Source organism: Nycticebus coucang, chromosome 15 (genome assembly GCF_027406575.1).
Source record: "Nycticebus coucang isolate mNycCou1 chromosome 15, mNycCou1.pri, whole genome shotgun sequence".
Classification (NCBI taxonomy): Eukaryota; Metazoa; Chordata; class Mammalia; order Primates; family Lorisidae; genus Nycticebus; species Nycticebus coucang.
In genome coordinates this window covers 86,610,264-86,632,345 of record NC_069794.1, presented here as the reverse complement: position 1 = coordinate 86,632,345, position 22,082 = coordinate 86,610,264, and the positions used below count along the sequence as shown (strand labels likewise).

Here is a 22,082-nt window from a genome sequence, read left to right as displayed (position 1 = left end):
GATATTTTCACTAATCTAAGAGAATATTTTAGACATTTAAAGCAAATGCCTATCATCTTTTTACTGAAGGTGCTCAGCAAAACATTATGCCATCAAGACAGCAACCTCAACTGGCTTCCCAAACCATCCAGCAAGCCCCTGAAGTCCACTTAGTCTTTCCTTTCTTCTGTTTTTCTACAATGGATGTTTTCAGTATTCTCCACATTATTCTCCACTCTTCTCAAATATGACATGCACCTTGCCCAATTTCCATTCTCAGTAAATTGCCCTCCTTGTAGTTTCACAGATAAAACAGAAGGCATCACGTGAGAATTCCTCTGATCCTGCCACCAGCTTAGAGCTGCACCACAAAAGGCCCATCTTCACCCGAGGGCCCGTCACTCCATCCATGCTGCACTTACCCTCCCACAACACTGCTTCTTTCCACCAGCATTTAAAAATACTCAGGTTTTTCTTTCTAAAAATGCCCCACCCCCTTTGGCACACTCATTCCACCTATAATTACTTAGTTTGGGACTGTTGCCCCCACTAGGCTGAGAACTCTGACCAGGCGGGGCCAGCTCTACGTGCAACATCTTTAGCACACAGGTTCTCACCACAGTAAGTTTGGACGAGATCACCATGACCTTCTTGTGACTGCACCCAGTGGTCCCTCTTGTTGACCATTCATTCTTCCTCAAACATTCTACTTACCATTCTTCTCTTCATTCCTTTGATACATATTTGTAATTACTAACTACATGCCAGGAACTATTCCACCCCACTGGGATAGAGCAGCAAATAAGACAATGAAAAGGACATAAGATATTAAGGAAAGCCCTTTTCAGGGTGGGGACAGACAGACAGACACACACACACACACACACACGTAAACAAGCGGCCAGAGCAGCTCAGTTGAGATGACATTTATTATTAAATGTTAAAACACTGTCGTGTTGTAGGCTGCGTTATGGGGGTGATAACTCAATAAGATGGTCAGAGGAGCCTCTGTGACAGGGTGACATTTGAGCTGATTGCTGAAGATGAGACACAGCCAGTCAGCGGAAGATGTAGAGGAAAAGGATCCCCAGCAGAAACAGCAGTCAAGGCGTGGCCCCGGTTCCCACTCACTCTACACACTCGCCCTGGGCAGCACATCCGTATTCTTTCTTACTTCAAGCACATAAAGCTGGAGACTCCTAGATCTAAATCTCCATTCCAGCTCACTCTTTGGAGACCTTAATACTCAAGTGCCCAGAAACCTATTTAACATCTTCTCTTGGATTTTCACAGGTGCTACAAGTTCGGTATAGCCCAAAATGAAAAACTCTCTCATTCAGTCAGTGCCCTCCTCTGCATGGTTATAGCTAAGTGAACTACACTCACACTATAAGCCATCTTGTTAGGAAAGTTGGAAATCAAATTATCCTTGATTCCTTCTTTCCTCTCTTCCTTTCAACCTATCAGCAGTCCTACTGACTTAATTTCTAAAAGACACTTCAAATTTGTTCACTTCTTCCATCCTCACAGCTACTATTAATTCATGACACCATCTTCTTATACATAATTCCTGAAATCTCAGTATCCTTGTTCACAGCACTGCAGGCTATGCTGAAACCTTTTCGACTACTCCCCAGCACCCTTAGTGTGGCTTATAACCTCGTCTTGGCATGACTTTTGCCTGTGATCCTTGCCCTCTGTGGCTGGCACACAGTATGCACTTAAATAGCTGCTGAATGAAAATAGCTTCCCAGTAACATACCTTCCTATTGCGACACCTATCTTTTGCTTCCCTTTACCATAGAATTTCCTCTGTCCAGAACTTTATCCCTCTCTTTTTTTTCCACCTGGCTATCTCTTGGTCATCTCTAAAATGTCATTCCCTTTAGGTAGGTACACTTTCTGAAAACCCTGATGACCTGCAACCTGGTGGAATGTATCCCTCCAGGCTAGATGGTCACTCGGCTGTATGAGCACATCAGTGTCTTTATCACCTTTTCATGGCAGCCTTGTATTATCATATAGGCTTGTCTGACGTGTGATAATTTCCCCCAAACTTCAGAACTACGTGCATCTCATCCACTTCCCTTTTATAATAGCATTTGTTATGCAGTGAGTGCTGCACAGACGTTTTCAGAACTCCTACATATATTATTTGCTCTTGTATGTTCATAGTGAATTCTTACTCCAAAGTCATTTTTTTATTTAGAGAAACAATTGCTATAAGAGAGGAAACACAGATTCCAGATGGCAAAAATAACCCTATAGAAAGTACTTTGGAGATTTTGATAGATTAAATTTAAAAAAATTATAACTTCTGGGTGGCGCCTGTGGCCCAAGGAGTAGGGCGCTGTTCCCATATGCCAGAGGTGGTGGGTTCAAACCTAGCCCTGGCCAAAAACCAAAAAAAAAAAAAAAAAAAAATTATAACTTCTTTCTCTATTTCCAACTCCTTTTACAAATATGAAACAAATCCCAAACTCTATCACTGAACAATAAAACCATACCAGAGGCTTAAAACCTGATATTACCAAATTTTCATACCCCCTTTTTCTAATCCAATAACTATAAATCCCAATTTATGCTTTGGAGGTTCAATGCTTTGTCAGGAAAATTACTAACGGTAAGATCTACTTTAGTAAAACCAACTAACCTTTTTTTTAAATAGTTGAAGTAAGTACAATTAGAACATATGTGAATTGAAAGTTATTTCTGAAAGTGACATGACAATAATAATAAAACTTGGAAAATCTGTCTTTTTTATCACTTGAAAATGTATAATAATTATTATCAATTCTTACTGAAATGAAATTTTATAAGAAACAGTGAGTCCTGTTATGAAAAATACTATTTGTGCTATAAAAGAAAATTAGTATCTTCCAGCATCTTTTGTATTGCACTAAATGCAAAGCTTATTTTAAATTTTAGACTTGTATTATTATGACTAAAAGTGACTAGGTCACAGAATATCAAAATGAGAAATACATATTAAGAGTCATTGCTATAGAAACAGAGATTATTTCTCAGAATATAATGTAATGATGGAAAAGAAATGAGTAACACTAAATAAGATTTAAATTAATTTTTTTGAAAATTGAGTTTCTATACTCTACATAAACCCATTTTCAAAGAATATTTTTTTATAACCTCCTTGGAAAAGATAACTTATATACAATAACGTTATTTCTTTGTTAATCTAAGGAAAGCTGGCTTCAAATATGAAAAAAATAGGTTATTTCAAATACTCAGTGATTATTTTCCAAAGAATATGCTGTATCATACAAGAAATTCAAGTTGTGAAGGATGCGGGTCTTGGGCTCACAGAAATTATAGACGTCAAATGGTGACAAGTTAACATGTATCTTAATATGTCCATTGACAATAAAGCATACAAAAATCACCATTAACAAGTATTTACCACAAAAAGACAAATCTAACAGTGGATTCAAACATAATACTGTTTTAACAATGGTATACATAAATTCCTAACCAAGACTGTTATACTTCCTATAACAAATATAAAAATCCTTGACATTTTCAGTTGGATAATGAACGTGTGACATGTTCAGATAAAATTATTTCATGTGAACTGATGAGAGGCTGAGGGAGTAAACACTGAACATGGCTCTGAAAACAGATGGCATGGCAGATGGGACTGCAGATTGGGTTCATTCGATCTGTGTAAAACAACTTTACTACTCAGTAAGATATGGCTCAAATCTCACAAAAACCTTATAAAGTTTGTGCCTTTACTTCATACATGCCTTTTATAAAAAAAAGTTTAACATTTTAATTTTGTTAATTTCAAGTTTAAATACCTTTGTGATAAATTATTTAACTAAAAGATATTTCTTCTTCTGAACAGATGGCAGCAAAGAACAGTTGCCCAGTGGAATAAAATATATACTGACTAGTTGCCCAAAAATTGTAAAATTAATTACCTTCCTTCATTGATGAGTTCAATAAATGCCAGTCCTGCATTCTTCTGAATAGAATTTTGCCATTCCTAAAAGGAGAAACCAAACCAAATGTAAGAAAAATGAACACAGACATGAAAGTACATGTGATTTAAGGATCACATTAGATGTTAGTTACTTCCACATTGTATTACTTCCAAATGTCTTTAAAAATTTTTTAAACAAATGTTGTTTTGTAAGAAATCAAATTTTTAAAAAGCATCCATGTATCACTTACATGGTGCTTTTGTATTACAAGAAAATTTCAGGCCTGATACAGACTGATGGAAGGTGAGACTCCAGGCACAGGGTATTCTTAACACAAAGCTTCCTTCCAAAAAAGACCAAATGACCAAAAGAGATCTAATGTGACTATATGAGGGCTAGAAATAGTTGGGATAGAAAACTTTAGGTCCTAATATAAGAGATTTTCCATTGAGATTGTAAAATAAAAACTAGAAATATAAACAACGCATTTACATGTGACTTGGAGGTGAAATGCTCTAGTTACATGTACATTCCAAATTACTGAAATCTACATAGAAAAAAGTTACAAGTATTTTTTTGAAATTAAAAAAAATGCTTAATAGTAAACCTATAGCTAAATATGCAATATTTAGATAACTGTGTAATTCTTTTTGCTAATTTAGATTAGAGTCTATTTATGAATCTAGAAGTTCTAGCGGTCAGGGTTATCATTATGAACACAAGTGACTGGCATACTGTATTTTGAATTAGAAAAGCATATTGCTTATTTTATGCTTTTCCTATGGCATACGTAGAATGTGATTTTTTTAATATTTGGTTTATTCTACTTATTTCAACTTTTTAAAAAATGTAGCACATAAATAGCAGTTTTTTTGTATTGAAAATTATAATCCTGCCAATAGTTCTATAAATAAATACTATTTTTTTGTTCTGCTTTGTTTTTTGGTGCTGCAGAGCCAAGTTATTTCAGTGAGAGAGAGAAAGAGAGAGAGAGCACATGAGAGCGTGCGTGTGCACAGGCATGCTCTCGCTCAACAATGACAACTTATTCTTCTAAAACACTAATTTCTTAGTTAAGAATAAATGCAATAGTAGAAAATTGTTTTATATGCCTTTCCAGAAAGGAGACAATAGTACCCTAAATTAGCATTTCAAATGGGAAATAAAAAATAAGAGAATTACCAAGAATGATGCCAAGACTGGATGAGAGTCTGAATTTAAGGGCTGACATGGAAGAGTAGGATAAAAAAAAATTTATCAAAACCTAGGGGACCTTCCTTTGAAAGGTCAGTATCCATTATACGGGCAATGTAGAAAAAGTGAACCCAGTTATAACCTAAGAATAGGGGGAAGGCGGAAAGGGAAGGGAGGGCAGGGGAAGGTGGGTATAGGGAGGGGGATTGGTGGGATTACACCAGGGGTGCATCTTACAAGGGTACATGTGAAACTTGGTAAACAGTCTGTGAAGCTAGTGAATGATGCCCCATGATCATATCAATGTACACAGCTATGATTTAATAATAAAAAAAAAAAGAAAAAGTGAGTAAGGACCAAGGAAAACAAGAGATTATCAAAAATATTCAATTATTTTTCCAGGAATTAAAAGTATGAGGCTGGACCACTAAGTTCCAAACTCATCCTAGAAAAAGTGCAAATACCTCACTGCTACGTATCACTACAGTCATCTCCGAAATTCTCCCGTTGGGAAGGTGTGCGCTGATGCGAGTCTGAGTGCCCTCAAAGCACTTCGTCTAAAATGAGTTCGCAAGCTGACTTCTCCAATTTTTGTATGATGACAACTCTGAAGGCCATTGTAGGAAAGGAGTTCCAAAATTGCTTTGAAGGGTGGACCAGGTGCTGGTACTGGTGGACAACTTCCCAAGGGGAGTACTTTGAAGGTGTCCTTAGTGATGCTCAGCAATGAGCTCTGTAGCACTTCTTTTAGGATGAGTTCACAAATATTAATTGTCAGACTGTAAATGCCATAAAATCCCCAGCAAAGCATATGATCATAAATCTTTGGAACACTATGGTTAAGGAAAAGGCTCACAGGAAAAAAAATTATACAAAGAGTAGTAAAACTGGAAGACAGAAGAAAACAATGCCTTTAAGATTATGAGGAGCATAATACTCGGAACACACCATGCACACAAACCATCAGGAAAATTTGAGGACAGAACAATCACAATTTTGGATATTTATAAGACTCTATTTTTCATCCAAGCACCGACTCATGGTGTCCTCTGCCAAAATGAGGGAATACATTAAACAGAAGAGGCACAATTATGCTGTGACAGTACTCAGACCTCTGGGGCTTAAGAAACAAAGGTTCATTTCCAGCTCAAGTCCTGGGTCCACTGCCCGTGCTCTGCTCTATGTTGTCACTGATCTCACTCCATAGTCAGAATGCCCACACAGCCACTGTCTGGAACACTGCTGGCAGTCAGGATGGAGGGAAAGGGACAACGTTCAAGCATGGCACTGGCCATTGGCTCTTGTGGCCTCTGCCCAAAAATAACACATGGCACTTTTGGTCACCTTCACTCTGGCCAGATAAGGTCACGTGACTAATCCCCAGCTCACTAGAAGAGAGCAACGCACACCTACCAGTGGTCAGAAGGAGAGAAAGAATCAAATTCACATGACCAACCCTACACATCACTACAAGGGAAGAAATCAACAAAGAGGAAGACAAGTATTCAAGAAACAGTGGACTGACACGAGAGAGGCAATGTGGCTACTACGCATTAAGGCAAGAAGAGTTTAATTCTAGAAGCTTAGTAACACTGGATGGAAAACAAAGGAATACTTAGATACAATTTTAAAAAAATATTATATACCCTAGTGCCTCTTTTATAGATTAATGATTTACTTGTCAAACATGAATATTTTCTTTTCTGTCACACACGTTACTGGGTTATGCACTGACGTGATACGGCTTGGAGCATAAGGGCAGTTTTGCAGGCCCTGATCAAAGTAATGGCTAAAGGGGATTCCACCCAAGGCTAACAGGAGTATAATTCAGTTTTTGAATGTTTCAAAATTTCTCATCAAATAGAAATATCACTTTCCGTAATTTTACAAACTCAATGTCTATTACGACATTAACAACCATTAACAATGTGTAAGGTCAATAAAGTGTTACCGATTTGTCTTTTTTAAAGAAAGAGGGTTTAAAATTTCTGTTTTTTAAATTGCAGTATGAGATATTAAGACCCAGGCTGGGAAAAGACTAGAACTCAGGATATACACTACATGTTCATCCCTGCAGAGTTTGAGACAAAAACAACAAACAAAACAAAGCAATAAAACTCAAGTCCCTTAATGTAAAAAGGTTTAAATAATGTAAGCATGTCATAGCAAAATGTGAATTTTAAAGCCTAAAAGCAAAGGGAGTTTGTGATAATAATGGGTGGCCTGCTTTACAATGTGTCACTCTTCCAACTTGCCCCCACTGAGACCAGGGCCTGCTTCAGGAGAACGGTTGGGGAAGTAAGGATTTAAGCCATACAAACCGCACTGAAACAAAATATTTTAAACAGTTTTTATCAGCTATTTTCTGGGATTTAGCATAAGACACTTATTGTGGGCTCTCACTGTTTTGGGCATTGAAGAAAACACGAGTTTATTTCTTTTATCCACTCTTTAAAAATATTAAATAAGGGAAAGAAAAGAGACATGAAACATCCTTCATAAGGCAAAGTGCGTTTCCCCCTTCGTGATTTCTCAATGACAGCTGTAAAGCAGAAGAGATCATCAATTTTTTGAGCATGTTTAATAGAAAAGTCCCATCATTTATATCCTAGGTAAAGAAACAGTTCACAGTATTGGGTAGTAAACAAAAATATGTAAGTGTAAAAAAAAAAAAAAAGTGGAACAAGAAGGAAAAAGTATCCTAGAAGAAAAGTATAACATAAGGCGCTTTCTCCTTCGGGCACCTCGAGCTCTGGGTGAGTTCGCAGACCTGAATTATGTGGAAAAGAGCAAGACTGCACCAAGAGCCCGGCTGGCGGACGAACACTTCTTAAAGCATGTAAATGAAACAGTAACTTAAACATAAATTTTAGATCTTTACTTTCTTATCACTTAGTATTATTTTTATCAAAGAACATTGCTTCTGAAATAGAATTATTTATATTTTGTAGGGACCTATTTACTCATATGTCTTCTCACTAGATGATAAACTCCTTAATAGGAGAAAGAGCTCTTCCCCTAAATCTGCAGTTGGCAAGGAGAAAAACAAAAACAAAAATCTTATTTTATTTAATTATGTGCACCTCCAAAGTAGCAAGTGGGGTGTGTGGCATACTCTATATATTCAGTGCTATTTTTGTTGTTGAACTGTATTTAATGCTCCCAATCTACGGTATCACTTAAATATGTGGTTCACAAACCTGGCTGCAAAACAAAAAAATTAACAGGAGAGCTGTTAAAATACGAATTATATCAGGATAATCTCTAAGGAGAGGGCCCAGGCATCAGGACTATTTCAAAGCTCCCAAGTGATTTTAGTGGGAAGCCAGTGCTGCAGAGCCACAGCCTCAGCTAACCTTTCTTTCTCCACGAGACTGTGCACAGAGAGACCTCACGGTACCTGGCTTGCCAGCCTGGAGTAGTTTAGTTGTGAAGAAGTGATGTGCATTATTTTCCTAATTGTTCAAATATTTCAGCTTCCTACTTATTTGTGAAATAGTATACTACTGCATCATAATTAGAACATAATTAATGTATCTATAACCCTAAATTAAGGCCATTTCTAAGGTAAAGGTCTTTTTTAGCTTTCATTCCACATAAATGGTATTTTGTAAAAGTGTTAATTATAATGTGTAAAAATGTGTGTAGTTTAAGCAATGATTTTATTCTTTTACATAGATGTTCATTTGGTTTGTAATTGCAAAAAGTATTTCTTAAATGCACATTACTTGTGTTAACTGATTCCAGGTGTTTGAAAGGAAGAATTAGATAAAATATTAAAAGGGGAGATGTACAAAACTTTGTGACCAAAAAAGCAGACAGCACAGAGAAGGAAAAGAGTATCTGTTTGCTGTGGGTGCTGAGGGAATCTACCTTGAGAGTGAAAAAATGAGATACAGGTGTCAACGGAAGAGAACTTCAATTTCTCCCCATGCTAGCCTTCCAACAATTCCTCCTGACATATGCATTTAGAGAAAATGCTTAAAATAAGGAAAATGGATACATGAGAAAACAGGTAAGAGGATGAAAATTATTTACTGTCATTTCAATAAGGACAAACTCTTGGCAATGATGGGATAAAAGCACAGTTTAAAGTCTTATCTTATGAGTTATTCCAGAAATAATTTTGCCATTTGAGCAAACACACCTACACACACATACATTCACTCTGCTACTGAAAAAAATGAACAACCATATGAAAAGGTGTAAATTAACTGTAGGCAGTAAATTTTTATCTTCATGGGGAAACATTTTTAACTTTGGGTTCGAATGCCTGCAGAGAGCTGCCAAGTCTTTAGATAGTTTTGTCACAATTCTTAAAACTCTTCTACATGGACGTATAAAACTTTCTCAAGATGAAGGACTTTTTCAGGGAACTGGATCTTGAGTTAAAGACCCTTTGAAACTAAACACTTTGAAGACAAATAAGTTCCAGAAGGATGATGATGAAATCCCTATGTTCTCTTCATAATCACTTTATGGTAGTTTTGATGACCTAGTAGAGAAACCTCAGACACAGAACATAATTTTTCTTCCCCATCAGTTTCCCTTCATCTATGTCAGGTCAACGTACACTTCTCATCCCCTCTTCTTTGTGCACAATAAAACAAGCCCATGCGATGGCCTTAGAGATTCAATCCATCTTAAAATTTTTACAAATATAAAAAATATTACAAGGGAAAAATGGGAGTGTAAATCAAGATCTTAAGTCTTCTAAAACAACAGAAATGATTTTATATTTCCTGCATCCTTAATGTCAACTTGTCATTAACTGCTACTAAAAAAGTTTCTTAACATTTTCATTTTAAGTGGCATGCTTATAAATTCTGTGCAATAAGTTGGAGATGTTAATAAGCACAGGACTAAAATGAAAAATTACTATGTAGAATGGAAAAAAGGAGTAATTTTTTCAATGTATGCAAAACATAAACTAGTGAAAATACATATGAAAAGTATTTAAAATTCCTTTCTTTACAAGAGATATTTTTAAAGAAAGCATTTTCTATATACTATGTTGAATGCATACAATATATACACTCATATGCAAGTTTTTGTTAAAATGTTAGTGTCTGTCACATTCAAATACATAGCTTAAGATTTAGAAGTTACATTAAATATTTCTTATTTATTCATGAATAATCATGTAGCAATTGGTATGTAAACCAGCCTAAAAGTTTTAGTCTTATAGAGAAAATTAGACATTATTCCTAAGTGCAGGAATCTTTGTCACATAAATAGCTAATCCTTGTTTGAAGACCTACTATATTCTGGGATTCTGGAAAAGCTTATTCTACTCTTGGATTAAATTAACATTAAAAAAAGAACAGCACAGATATTAATATTTAAGCACCGAGCTGTGCTGATCAATATGGCATCTACTAGCCACATACGGCCATGAGCACTTTAAATCTGGTTACACGTGAACTGAGTTGCATTCTAATTACCTGATTTTGAACACTTAGTACAAAAACAAAGAAAGCAGCCCTGTAGGTGTGAGCACTCTGGAAGGCTGGACGTAGGTGAATAGCTTGAGCTCACCAGTTCGAGACCAGCTTGAGCAAAAGCAAGACCTTGTCTTTACTAAAAATAGAAAAGAAAACTGAGGCAAGAGGATTGCATGAGCCTGATTTGGAGGTTGCTGTAAGCTATGACACCACAGAACTCTATCCAGAGCACAAGCTGGAAATTCTGTTTCAAAAAACAAACAAACAAAAATAAAAACAAAAACAAAGAAAGCATAACATCCCCATGATCTTGGGCTTGAGCTATTCTCCTTTTTTTCTGAGACAGTTTCACTTTGTCGCCCTTGGTAAAGTGCTGTGGCATTGCAGCTCACAAACTCTTGGACTCAAGGAATTCTCTTGCCTCAGCCTCTCCAAGTAGCTGGGACGACAAGGCACCTGCCACAACGCCCGGCTATTTTTAGAGATGAGGTCTCGCTCTGGCTCAGGCTAGTCTCAAACCTGTGAGCTCCAGCAATCCACCCGCCTCAACCTCCCAAAGTGCTAGGATTATAGGCATGACCCATGATTATTTTTTATACTGATTACATGTTGAAATGATACTTGAAGTTAGAATATATGATTAAAATTAATCTCATCTGTTTCTTTTTTATCTTATTAAATGTGATGTTAGAAAACTTAAAATCGTATGTGGTTCACATTATATTTCTAATGGACAGTTCTGGATTAGACTACTAGTCATGGGAAATACAATTTGTTAACCATGTACTAATAGTTTTATTTATACTAACAAGAAAAATTAATTTTGCATTTATATGTATAAAGAGTTTGAAAGGATACACATTAAATGCTTAATAGTCATTACTCCTAGAGGGTGATAGTATTAGGTAAGGGAGAAATCTCATCTAAATTAATAAGTTATATATTTTTATTCTAAAAAACAAGTTTAGAATATTTTAAGGTTAAAGATTTTCTTTTAATAACCTTACAATATTCTAATTCTTTTTAAACGTATAGGAACAACTTTTGCATTAAACTATTTTTGGGTATCTATATTCAATTGACTGGCACTAGGGTGCCAAGACAACTTCAATGGGAATAAAACAATCTCCTCAGGAAATGGTATTGGGGAAACGAGATTTCCAAATTCAAAATAATGAAGCTGAATCTCTACTTCCTATCACATAAAATAATCAAGTAAAAATGAGTCAAAGACCCAAATTTAAGAGCTATAATTATAAAACTATTCGGAGGTAACATAGGTAACATGAGCTTTGTTTGGGATATGATTTCATAAGTTTGATACCAAAAGTATAGGCAACAAGGATTAAAAAAATGTTTTTAAACATTTATATTTAAATGTAAAAATATGTTTCAAACATTTTAAAACATTATTAAAATTAAAAACTGTTATCTATTTAAATACTATCAAGAGAATGAAAAGACAATTCACAAATTGTCTTTTGTAAATATTTTCACAAATAATTTTTCACAGAAGTGAATATTTGCAAAAATATTTGCATGTTATATAGTATGTTAAGAGTTTAACATCCAGAAGAAAGAATGCTTATAATTAGACAACAAAAACAAAAAACCCCAACCAAATTAAAAAACAGATACAGGACTTCAATAAGCATTGCTCCAAAGAAGATATATAAATGGCCAACATGTGCATAAAAGATTCTCAACACAGTTAGTAGTTAGGGAAATGCAAATACAATCACAAAGAAATACCACCTCACACTGAGTAGTTAACTTCACACTGGCTGTGATTAAGAAAACAAAACAAATCAAAATGAAAAAACCCCCCACAAAATATAACAAGTGTTGGAGAGGATGCAGAGAAATTGGAATCCTGTGTGTTCCTCATGGGAATACAAAACAGTTAAAGTCACTGTGAGAAAGTTTGGCAGTTCCTCAAATAGTTAGCCACATGACCCAGCAATTCCACTTCTAAGTAAATGTCCAAAAGAAGTGAAACAGGCATCCAAACAGACACTTGTACACCAGCGTTCAAACTGCTATCACTCACTATAATCTCCAAAAGGTGGAAACCACCTCAGTGTTCACCAACAGGTGAAGGGATACACGAAATGTGGTAATGTACACATGGTGAAATAGGATTCCAGTGTCAAAAAGAGTGACCACCGATGAACCTTGAAGAAATTATATTAAGAGAAATAAGCCTGGCAAAGATAATGTATGATTCCACTGACATGAACTATACGGAATTGGCAAATTCATAGAGAAAAGGTGAATTAGAGGCACCAGGGCCTGGGAGAGAAATAGGGAGTTAATGCTTAATGAACAGAGTTTGTGTTTAGGGTAATGAAATTTTTTGAAAATAACAGGAAACCCTTGAGCAACATGGCTTTGAACCATGCAAGTCACATTGTAAGATGGTTTTTTTCTGCCTCAGCCACCTCTGAGAGAAAGAAAGACTGATTCCTCCTTTGTCTTTCTCAGAAGTAAAGATGATGAGGAAGGAGACCTTTTTTATGACCTGTTTCCATTTAATACAGAGTATTTTTTCTTCTTTATGATTTTCATAATAGCATTGTCTTTTCTCTAGCTTACTTTATTGTAAGAATATAGGATATAACACATTTAATATACAAAATATGTTAATCAACTGCTTATGTTAACAGTGAGGCTTCTGGTCAACAGCAGGCTATTAATAGTTAAGAATTGAGGAAATCAAAAGTTGTTCATGTTTATTTAATTCTATTAACAACTTCGTTTATTACATACATAAGAAAAATGATATCTATAATTCGCTTCAAAAATAATCCAGGATAGGGATGGATGTGGAGTCAGGAGAAGTTATAGATAAAATAAAATTAACCTATCTGTTCATTATTGTTGAAGTTGGCACTGAATACAATTTATTCTAATTTTTCTACACTTACATATTGAAATTTTTCTATACACATACACAAAATCATATAAATTTTCTCAAAAAAATCCAGAATAAATATAAAATGTCCTAGAATGGTTGCCTGAGGGAGTGGAAAGTGTCGGGCCTGGGACTGGCCAGGTTTCCAGCCCAGGCTTATCCATTGTCCAGACACAGACCGCTGTGCTATCTTTTGGGAACAATTACCCTTAGGTGTCTGAGGGCTATTCACTTTAGCAGAAGGGAGAGGGAGACAGTCTTCGAGGGAGAGAACCAGTAATAGGAAAGTAAATCTTAGCAGTCTTCTTAGAGAGGCCCCAGGCAGGGGCCGTCGGAGCAAGAGAAGCAAAAGAGTCAGAGTGAGCGAGTTCGTGAAAGAATAGCATGCATAGGCTCAGCCACATACACCAGAGCTGGCGGGTTCAAATCCGGCCTGGGCCTGCCAAACAGCGATGACAACTACAGCCAAAAAAAAAGAAAGAGAGAGTGAATAGCATGCACACTCCTCTGAATGACTTCTGCAGCTTCTTATAGACATAATCCTGTGGCTATTTGCACCACAGGTATAGAGACTGCCAATCACTGATGTTCTTGGCTTGCGAGCTCTTGTGTTAAGGAGAGGTGAATCCCTTCCTCATGGCCTTATCACCATGGTGTTATATTACCAAGATGTTACCAGTGTTTCTTATTATTACAGAGTATTCCGAGCTTAACTCTCGTTTCTCCTTCTCATAAGCTGTACGGTCTGCTACAGGAAAAGACATTTGAAGAGAGATACAAGAGGAAAAACAATAGTAAAAGAGGTCCATGTGGACCAATGATTAAAAAAAAGTTATACATGGGTGGCGCCTGGGCTCAGTGGGTAGGGCGTTGGCCCCATATACCGAGGATGGCGGGTTTGAACCCAGACCCGGCTAAACTGCAACAAAAAAATAGCCAGGTGTTGTGGCCGACACCCGTAGTTGCAGCTACTCAGGAGGCTGAGTCAAGAGAATCGCCTAAGCCCAGGAGTCAGGGGTTGCTGTGAGCTGTGTGACGCCACGGCACTCTACTGAGGGCAATAAAGTGAGACCCTGTCAGAAAGAAAGAAAAGGAAGGAAGGAAAGAAAGAAAGAAAGAAAGAAAGAAAAGAAAGAAAGTTACACATGGATTTTCAACTGTGTAGAGGGGTCGGCTCCCTGACCTTCATATTGTGCAAGGATCAACTGCAGTGCCGATAGGCTGTGTAACATTGTGTATTTAATTAACGCCACTGAAGTGTACATTTAAAAGGGTAGAAATGGCAAATTTTATGCTTTTTTTATTATAATAAACATAAATCAAATCAGTTAAATAAGACAATATATTCCTTTTTATTCATGAATTAACTTAATAATCCATTAATGCTGGACACCTACATTCGGTGTGGATGATGGAGTGATGAGTGGAATGGCATCTCTGGCAATAGAAAAATAAAATCATCTTTATTATAGTGCAAACATTAGCTCAACTAAAATTAATGACATCCATAAAGTGACCCCGGAAGACTTTACACTAAGCTTTGTGTCATCTTGAGTATGCTTTCCTTTGGTATTATCCTAAACAAACTATAATTTAAAATCCTCTTTATGAATGTGAATTAAATATATTGATGAGAATATATAATATCCATTTTCTCTGGTGACTGAAAAGAATGCTTCAAAAAGAGAGTAAATGCTGGAAATTAGGTTTATTCTAAAAGAAACTACAACGTGATGGATAAAAAAATATCAAGCCTTTGTCATATATGAGAGCAACCAACTGAGGCACTATATCGTCTGTCTTCAAATTATATTGCAAGGCTAGAGTAACCAAAACAGTATGGCACTAGTAGAAAAACAGACACATAGGTCAGGGGAAATAATGGAGAACACAAAAATAAAGCCACATATTTGTAGCCAACTGATATTTGAGAAAGTTGACAATAACATACACTGGGAAAAGGATATTCTCTTCAATAAACAGTGTGGGGAATATTGAATTGCCCTATGCAGCAGAATGAAACTGGACCTCTATCTGTCACCATATACCACTATTAACTCAAGATGGATTAAAAACCTAAATGTAAAACCTGAGACAATAAAAATCCTAGAAGACAACCTAAGAAGAAGTCTTCTGCACATGAGCATGAGCACAGGCAAAGAATTTCTGACTAAGATCCCAAAAATAAGTATAATAAAAAACAGACAAATGAGTTTTAATTAAAATGAAAAGCTTCTGTACAGCAAAAGAAAATAATCAAAAGTGTAATAAATAGGGACAGCACCTATTTGAGTAGGTCAAACCCACCCCTGGCCAAAAAAAACTGCAAAAAAAAAAAAAGTGTAATAAATAACCTAAAGAATGGGAGAAAATATTCACAAACTATGTGTCAGACAAGAGTAATATCCAGAATCTACAAAGAATTCAAACCATTCTATAAAAAAACAAAACAAAACTACCTTAATTGTGGACAAATGACACGAACAGACATTTTTCAAAACAAATACATATGTGGCCAACAAAGACATGAAGAAAACATCTGTAATCATCAGGAAAATACAAATTAAAACCACAAGAGATGTCATTTATTAAAAAACCAAAAGACAACAGATACTGGCACAGATGCAGTGAAAGGAAACACCTTATACGTTATTGGTGGGAATTAAAATTAGTGCAACCTCTGTGGAGACCAGTATGGAGATTTCACAGATAACTAAAAGCAGATCTACCAATTAATCCTGCAATCCCACTACTGGGTATCTACCCATAGGAAAAGAAATCATTATTAAAAAATATCTATACTTAATGTGTTTATCACAGCACACCTCACAATTGCAAAGACATGGAATCAATCTAAGAGAGCAAGTGTTGAGAAGCTTAAGAAAACATAGTGTTTACATAGACCATGGAGTACTACTTAGCAGTAGCAAAGAATAAAACAGTGGTTTATGCAGCAAGTTGGCAGAAGTGGATGCCATCGCCTGTAAGTGGAGCTAAACTATGCCTACACAAGGGCACATAGAGGGGATGATGGACACTTGGGACTCACAGTGGAGAGGGTGGGAGTGAGTAAGGGCTGAAAACTTAATTACCTTTAGGGCACAATGTATACTACTCAAAGGATGGGAAATACCAAAAGCCCAGATGGCACTACCACACAATATGTACAAGTAATGGAATTCAACTTGTACCTCCTAAATCTATTAAAATGAAAAAATCCTCCTGCTACAAACTGTTCTGTAGTCATTCTCCCCACCAAGATATATAAAATAGTTTTCCAAATATTTCCTATTGATATATTTTTTCTTCATCCTTCAAAATGTCTACATTTTCAGTATATAATTTCTTGCCACATTTTACCATATTTTAAAATCTTTATTATAATCCAAGTTGACTATAATATTCATGTCTGACGATTTTTAATCTCCTGTATAACTTTTATTTATACTTTAGGACATATTACAAACTCTGTGGCAAGAAAACTGATACACTACAGCCACTCCAAAGAAATGCAAAAGTCTAATTTGCCCCTTTAACTTGGAGATGACATTATAGCACAAATTAAGAGTGGGAGCTAGGCACTGTCTAGAGAGAAAGGTAAGTATTTCTTAGATACTGAAGAATAAACAGTGGCTTTTCTTTTAAAAGCAGAGGTAGAATCTGTAAAGGTAATGACTATAGACTACCTAATACTGTTTAAAAGTTAGACATTTCTTATCAGCTCTAATTCTATGCTATTAACACACTATAATATTTTATATTAAAAATACTCTTGAGGATGGTATTGCCTTATGCATTGACTGGAAATGGGTAATACCCTAGGTTAAATAAATAAATATCTTAATTGGTTTCTTAATTTTGGGTGGGCTGTCATGAGGCTGGTCACCATCATGAGCACGTAACTGGTTCATTCCCCTTGGATCTTTGTTCAGACTGTCCCTTCAGCCTGAGTCTACTTCCCTGATTATGCTGAAGAGCTCATTTTTGGTCCATCTCGATAAACTCATCCATAAAAATCCTGTTGCTGATAAAAAGGAGCAAATTTCTGAACTGTAGGAGTTCAAGGACAGAAAAAAGGACACAAAACTATTTTCTTACATCATAGTTAAATAAACATAAAGTATGTTGAAATACACATAGGAAAAAATGAAGAAAATACGAAAAACTAGTACTTGTGTCTGATTAATATTCAATTTAAAATACCATGTCCTTCTATTTTAATTGTTCTTCATGGATTCCAATTCACAACTTGAAAACATTCACAACTTAATGTTTCAAAGATAACATTAGAATCCTTGAGAAATAGAAGAATGTTTCAAGAATTCTTAGTAACTAAAACAAATTATTATTATTTAATGATTAAAACTTGTAGTCAATAAATAATTAACTATTGAATTAAATGTGACATAGTTTCAATTTGATAATCAGGATTTCATATTTGCAAATACAATGGAAAAAATCTAGTCCCTTCTTATATTTAATCTAGTTTTAATATTTAATATTTAATTTTAATTATTTTTAATATTTATTTTTTTAATTGTTAGTATTTAATTTTAATATTTAATAAAAAATCTAGTCCCTTCTATATTTAATCTAGTTTTCTTATATTTATAACCTTATTAACACACCAATAATACTTTCAATACTGAGTAGTCCTGAATGATTATGGTTTAATATGCTTCTACATTACCTTATTTATGTCTTTGTACCTCAATCTTAAGTTTTCTTTTTATTATTAAATCATAGCTGTGTACATTAATGCAATCATGGGGTACAATGTGCTGTCCATATACAATTTGAAGTAGTTTCATCAAACAGGTTAACATAGCCTTCACGGCATTTTCTTAGTTGTTGTGTTAAGACATTTATATTCTACATTTAGTAAATTTCACATGTACCCTTGTAAGATGCACTGTAGGTGTGGTCCCAATAATCACCCTCCCTCCACTCCTCCTCTCCCTCCCCCCTTTTCCCATAGTCTTGAGCTATACTTGGGTTATAGTTTTCATATGAAAGCTATAAACTGGTTTCATAATAGGGCTGAGTACATTGGATAATTTTTCTTCCATTTTTGAGATACTTTGCTAAGAAGAATATATTCCAGCTCCATCCATGTAAACATGAAAGAGGTAAAGTCTCCATATTTTTTTTAGGCTGCACAATATTCCATGGTGTACGTATACCACAATTTATAAATCCATTCATGGGTTGATGGGCACTTGGGCTTCCCATGACTTAGCAATTATGAATTGGGCTGCAATAAACATTCTGGTACAAATATCTTTGTTATAATGTGAATTTTTGGTCTTCTGGCTATATACCTAGTAGAGGAATTGTAGGATCAAATGGTAGGTCTATTTTTAGATCCCTAAATGATCTCCAAACATCTTTCCAAAAGGAACGTCTTAGTTTACATTCCCACCAGCAGTGTAGAAGTGTTCCCTTTTCTCCATATCCACACCAACATCTCTGGTTTTGAGATTTTGTGATGTGGGCTAACCTTACTGGAGTTAGATAATATCTCAAAGTAATTTTGATTTGCATTTCTCTGATGATGAAGGACAATAAACATTTTTTCATATGTCTGTAGGTCGTGTGGCTGTCTTCTTCAGAGAAGTTTCTCTTCAAGTCTTTTGCCCAGCCTAAGATGGGATCACTTGTTCTTTTTTTGCTAATACGTTTGAGTTCTCTGTGGATTCTGGTTATTAAATCTTTGTCAGAGTCATAACCTGCAAATATCTTCTCCCATTCTGAGGGCTGTCTGCTTGCTTGACTTACTGTGTTCTTGGCTATACAGAAGCTTGATAGTTTGATCCCAGTAGTGTATTTTTGATGCTGCTTCAATTGCCCCAGGGGTCTTCCTCATAAAATTTTCACCCAGCCCAATTTCATCAAGAGTTTTCACTAATCTTTCTTCTAGTATTTTTATAGTTTCATGTCCTAAGTTTAAATCTTTAATCCAGTGAGAGTCTATCTCAGTTAATGGTGAAAGGTGTGGGTCCAGTTTTAGTCTTCTATAGGTTGCCAGCCAGTTCACCCAGCACCATTTGTTAAATAGGGAATCTTTTCCCCACTGAACGTTTTTAATTGGCTTGTCAAAGATTAAATAATGGTAAGTAGCTGGGTTCATCTCTTGGTTCTCTATTCTGTTCCATACATCTACCTCTCTGTTTTTCTGCCAGTACCATGCTGTTTTGATCACTATTAATTTATAGTATAGATTGAGGTCTGGTAGCATGATTCCTCCTGCTTTGTTTTTCTTTCTGAGTAATGTCTTGGTTATTTGGGTTTTTTTTCTGATTCCATAATAAAACGCGGTATTATTTTTTCGAGATCTTTAAAGTATGACAATGGAACTTTAATAGGGATTGCATTGAAATTGTATATTGCTTTGGGTAGTATGGACACTTTAACCATGTTGATTCTTACCAACATGAGCATGGTATATTTTTCCGTTTGTTAACATCTTCAGCTATTTCTTTTCTCATCATTCTCTTTATAGAGATCTTTTATGTCCTTTGTTAGGTAAATTTCCAAGTATTTCTTATTCTTTGGCACTACTGTGAATGGAATAGAGTCTTTGACTGTTTTTTCAGCTTGACTATAGTGGTATATATAAAGGCTACAGTTTTATGAGTGTTGATTTTGTAACCTGAGACACTGCTGTATTCCTTGATCACTTGTAAGAGTTTTGTAGTAGAATCCCTGGTGTTTTCCAGATATACAATCATATCGTCTGTGAAGAATGAAAGTTTGATCTCTTCTGAAGCTATATGGATACCCTTGATCGCCTTTTCTTGCCTTACTGCAATGGCTAAGACTTCCATTACAATGTTAAAAAGCAGTGGCGACAATGGGCAACCTTGCCTGGTTCCTGGTCTGAGTGGAAATGATTACAATTTAACAACATTTAGTACAATATTGGCTGTGGGTTTGCTGTAGATGGCCTCTATCAGTTTAAGAAATGTCCTTTCTATACCCATTTTCTTAAGTGTTCTGATCATGAAAGGATGCTAGATATCATCAAAAGCTTTTTCTCCATCAATTGAAAAATCATATGGTCTTTGTTTTTTAATTAGTTTATATAATGAATTATATTTATAGATTTACGTATATTGAACCAGCCTTGAGACCCTGGCATAAAAACCACTTAGTCATGGTGTATAATTTGTTTGGTGTGTTACTGGATTCTGTTTGTTAGGATCTTGTTGAATATTTTTGCATCAATGTTCATTAGTGATATTGGTCTTTAATTTTCTTTTCTTGTTGGGTCTTTTCCTGGTTTGGGGATCAAGGTGATGTTCGCTTCACAGAATGTGTTGGGTAGTACTCCTTCCTTTTCTATATTTTGGAAAAGACTGAGTAATATAAGTACTAGTTCCTCTTTAAAGGTTTGGTAGAATTCTGATGTGAAGCCATCTGGTCCCGGGCTTTCCTTTTTAGGGAGATTTTGTATAGTTGATGCTATTTCAGAACTTGATACAGGCTTGTTCAACATTTCCATTTCATTCTGGCTAAGTTTTGGAAGGTGGTCTGCTTCCATGTATTGGTCAATTTCCTTCAGATTTTCATATTTCTGAGAATAAAGTTTCTTGTGATATTCATTAAGGATTTTTTGAATTTCTGAGGAATCTATTGTTATTTCATATTTACCATTTCTGATTGATGAAACTGGAGATTTTACTCTTTTTTTCCTGGTTAGGTTAGCCAAAGGTTTATCTATTTTGTTGATGTTTTCAAAAAACCAACTTTTTGATTTATTGATCTGTTGTATAATCCTTTTGTTTTCAATTTCATTTAATTCTGCTCTTAATTTGGTTATTTCTTTTCTTCTGCTGGGTTTGGGATTGGAATACTCTTCCTTTTCTAGTTGCTTGAGATGTCCCATTAAGTTGTTAACTTCCTCTCTTTCTGTTCTCTTCAGGAAGGCTTGCAGTGCTATAAATTTCCCTTTTAGGACTGCCTTTGCAGTAACCCACAGGTTCTGATAATCTGTGCCTTCATTATCGTTTTCTACCAAAAATTTAGTAGTTTCCTTCTTAATGTCATCTATGACCCAGCTATCATTCAGCATAAGGTTATTTTGCTTCCATGCTTTTGTATGAGTATGCAGATTCCTGTTGTTACTAAGTTTACCTTTAATTCCATGATGGTTTGAGAAAATGCAAGGAATAATTTTTATTCTTTTAAATTAGCTGAGGTTAGACTTGTGACCTAAAATGTGATCAATTTTGGAGTATGTTCCGTGGGCTGATGAGAAGAATGTGTAGTCAGTTTTGTTAGGATGGAATGTTTATTTAGATATGTTAAATCCAAATGTTGAATGGTTAAGTTTAAGTCTAAAATTTCTTTGCTTATCCACTTATTGGAGGATCTATCCAGCACTTCCAAAGGAGTGTTAATATCTCCACCTATTACGGAGCTGGAGGAAATCAAGTTGCTAATGTTTGTTAGAGTCTCTCTTATAAATTGAGGCACATTCTTGTTGGGTGCATAAATGTTAATAATTGAAATCTCATCATGTTGAGTGTTATCCTTAACAAATACGAAGTGACCATCCTTATCTTTCCTTACTTCCATTGGTTTAAAGCCCATTGTATCTGCAAA

At 35.4% G+C, this 22,082-nt stretch overlaps 1 protein-coding gene across 3 annotated transcripts in view; it reads right to left on the bottom strand.

Moving 5' to 3' along the window:
* NBEA (neurobeachin) overlaps positions 1–22,082 on the bottom strand; it is a 754,735-nt gene that overhangs the window by 393,603 nt on the left and 339,050 nt on the right. For all 3 annotated transcript variants that reach the window (XM_053563534.1, XM_053563535.1, XM_053563536.1), the window contains one exon: positions 3,921–3,985. In XM_053563534.1, the coding sequence (XP_053419509.1) occupies positions 3,921–3,985 (65 nt within the window). The remainder of the gene's footprint in view (positions 1–3,920; positions 3,986–22,082) is intronic.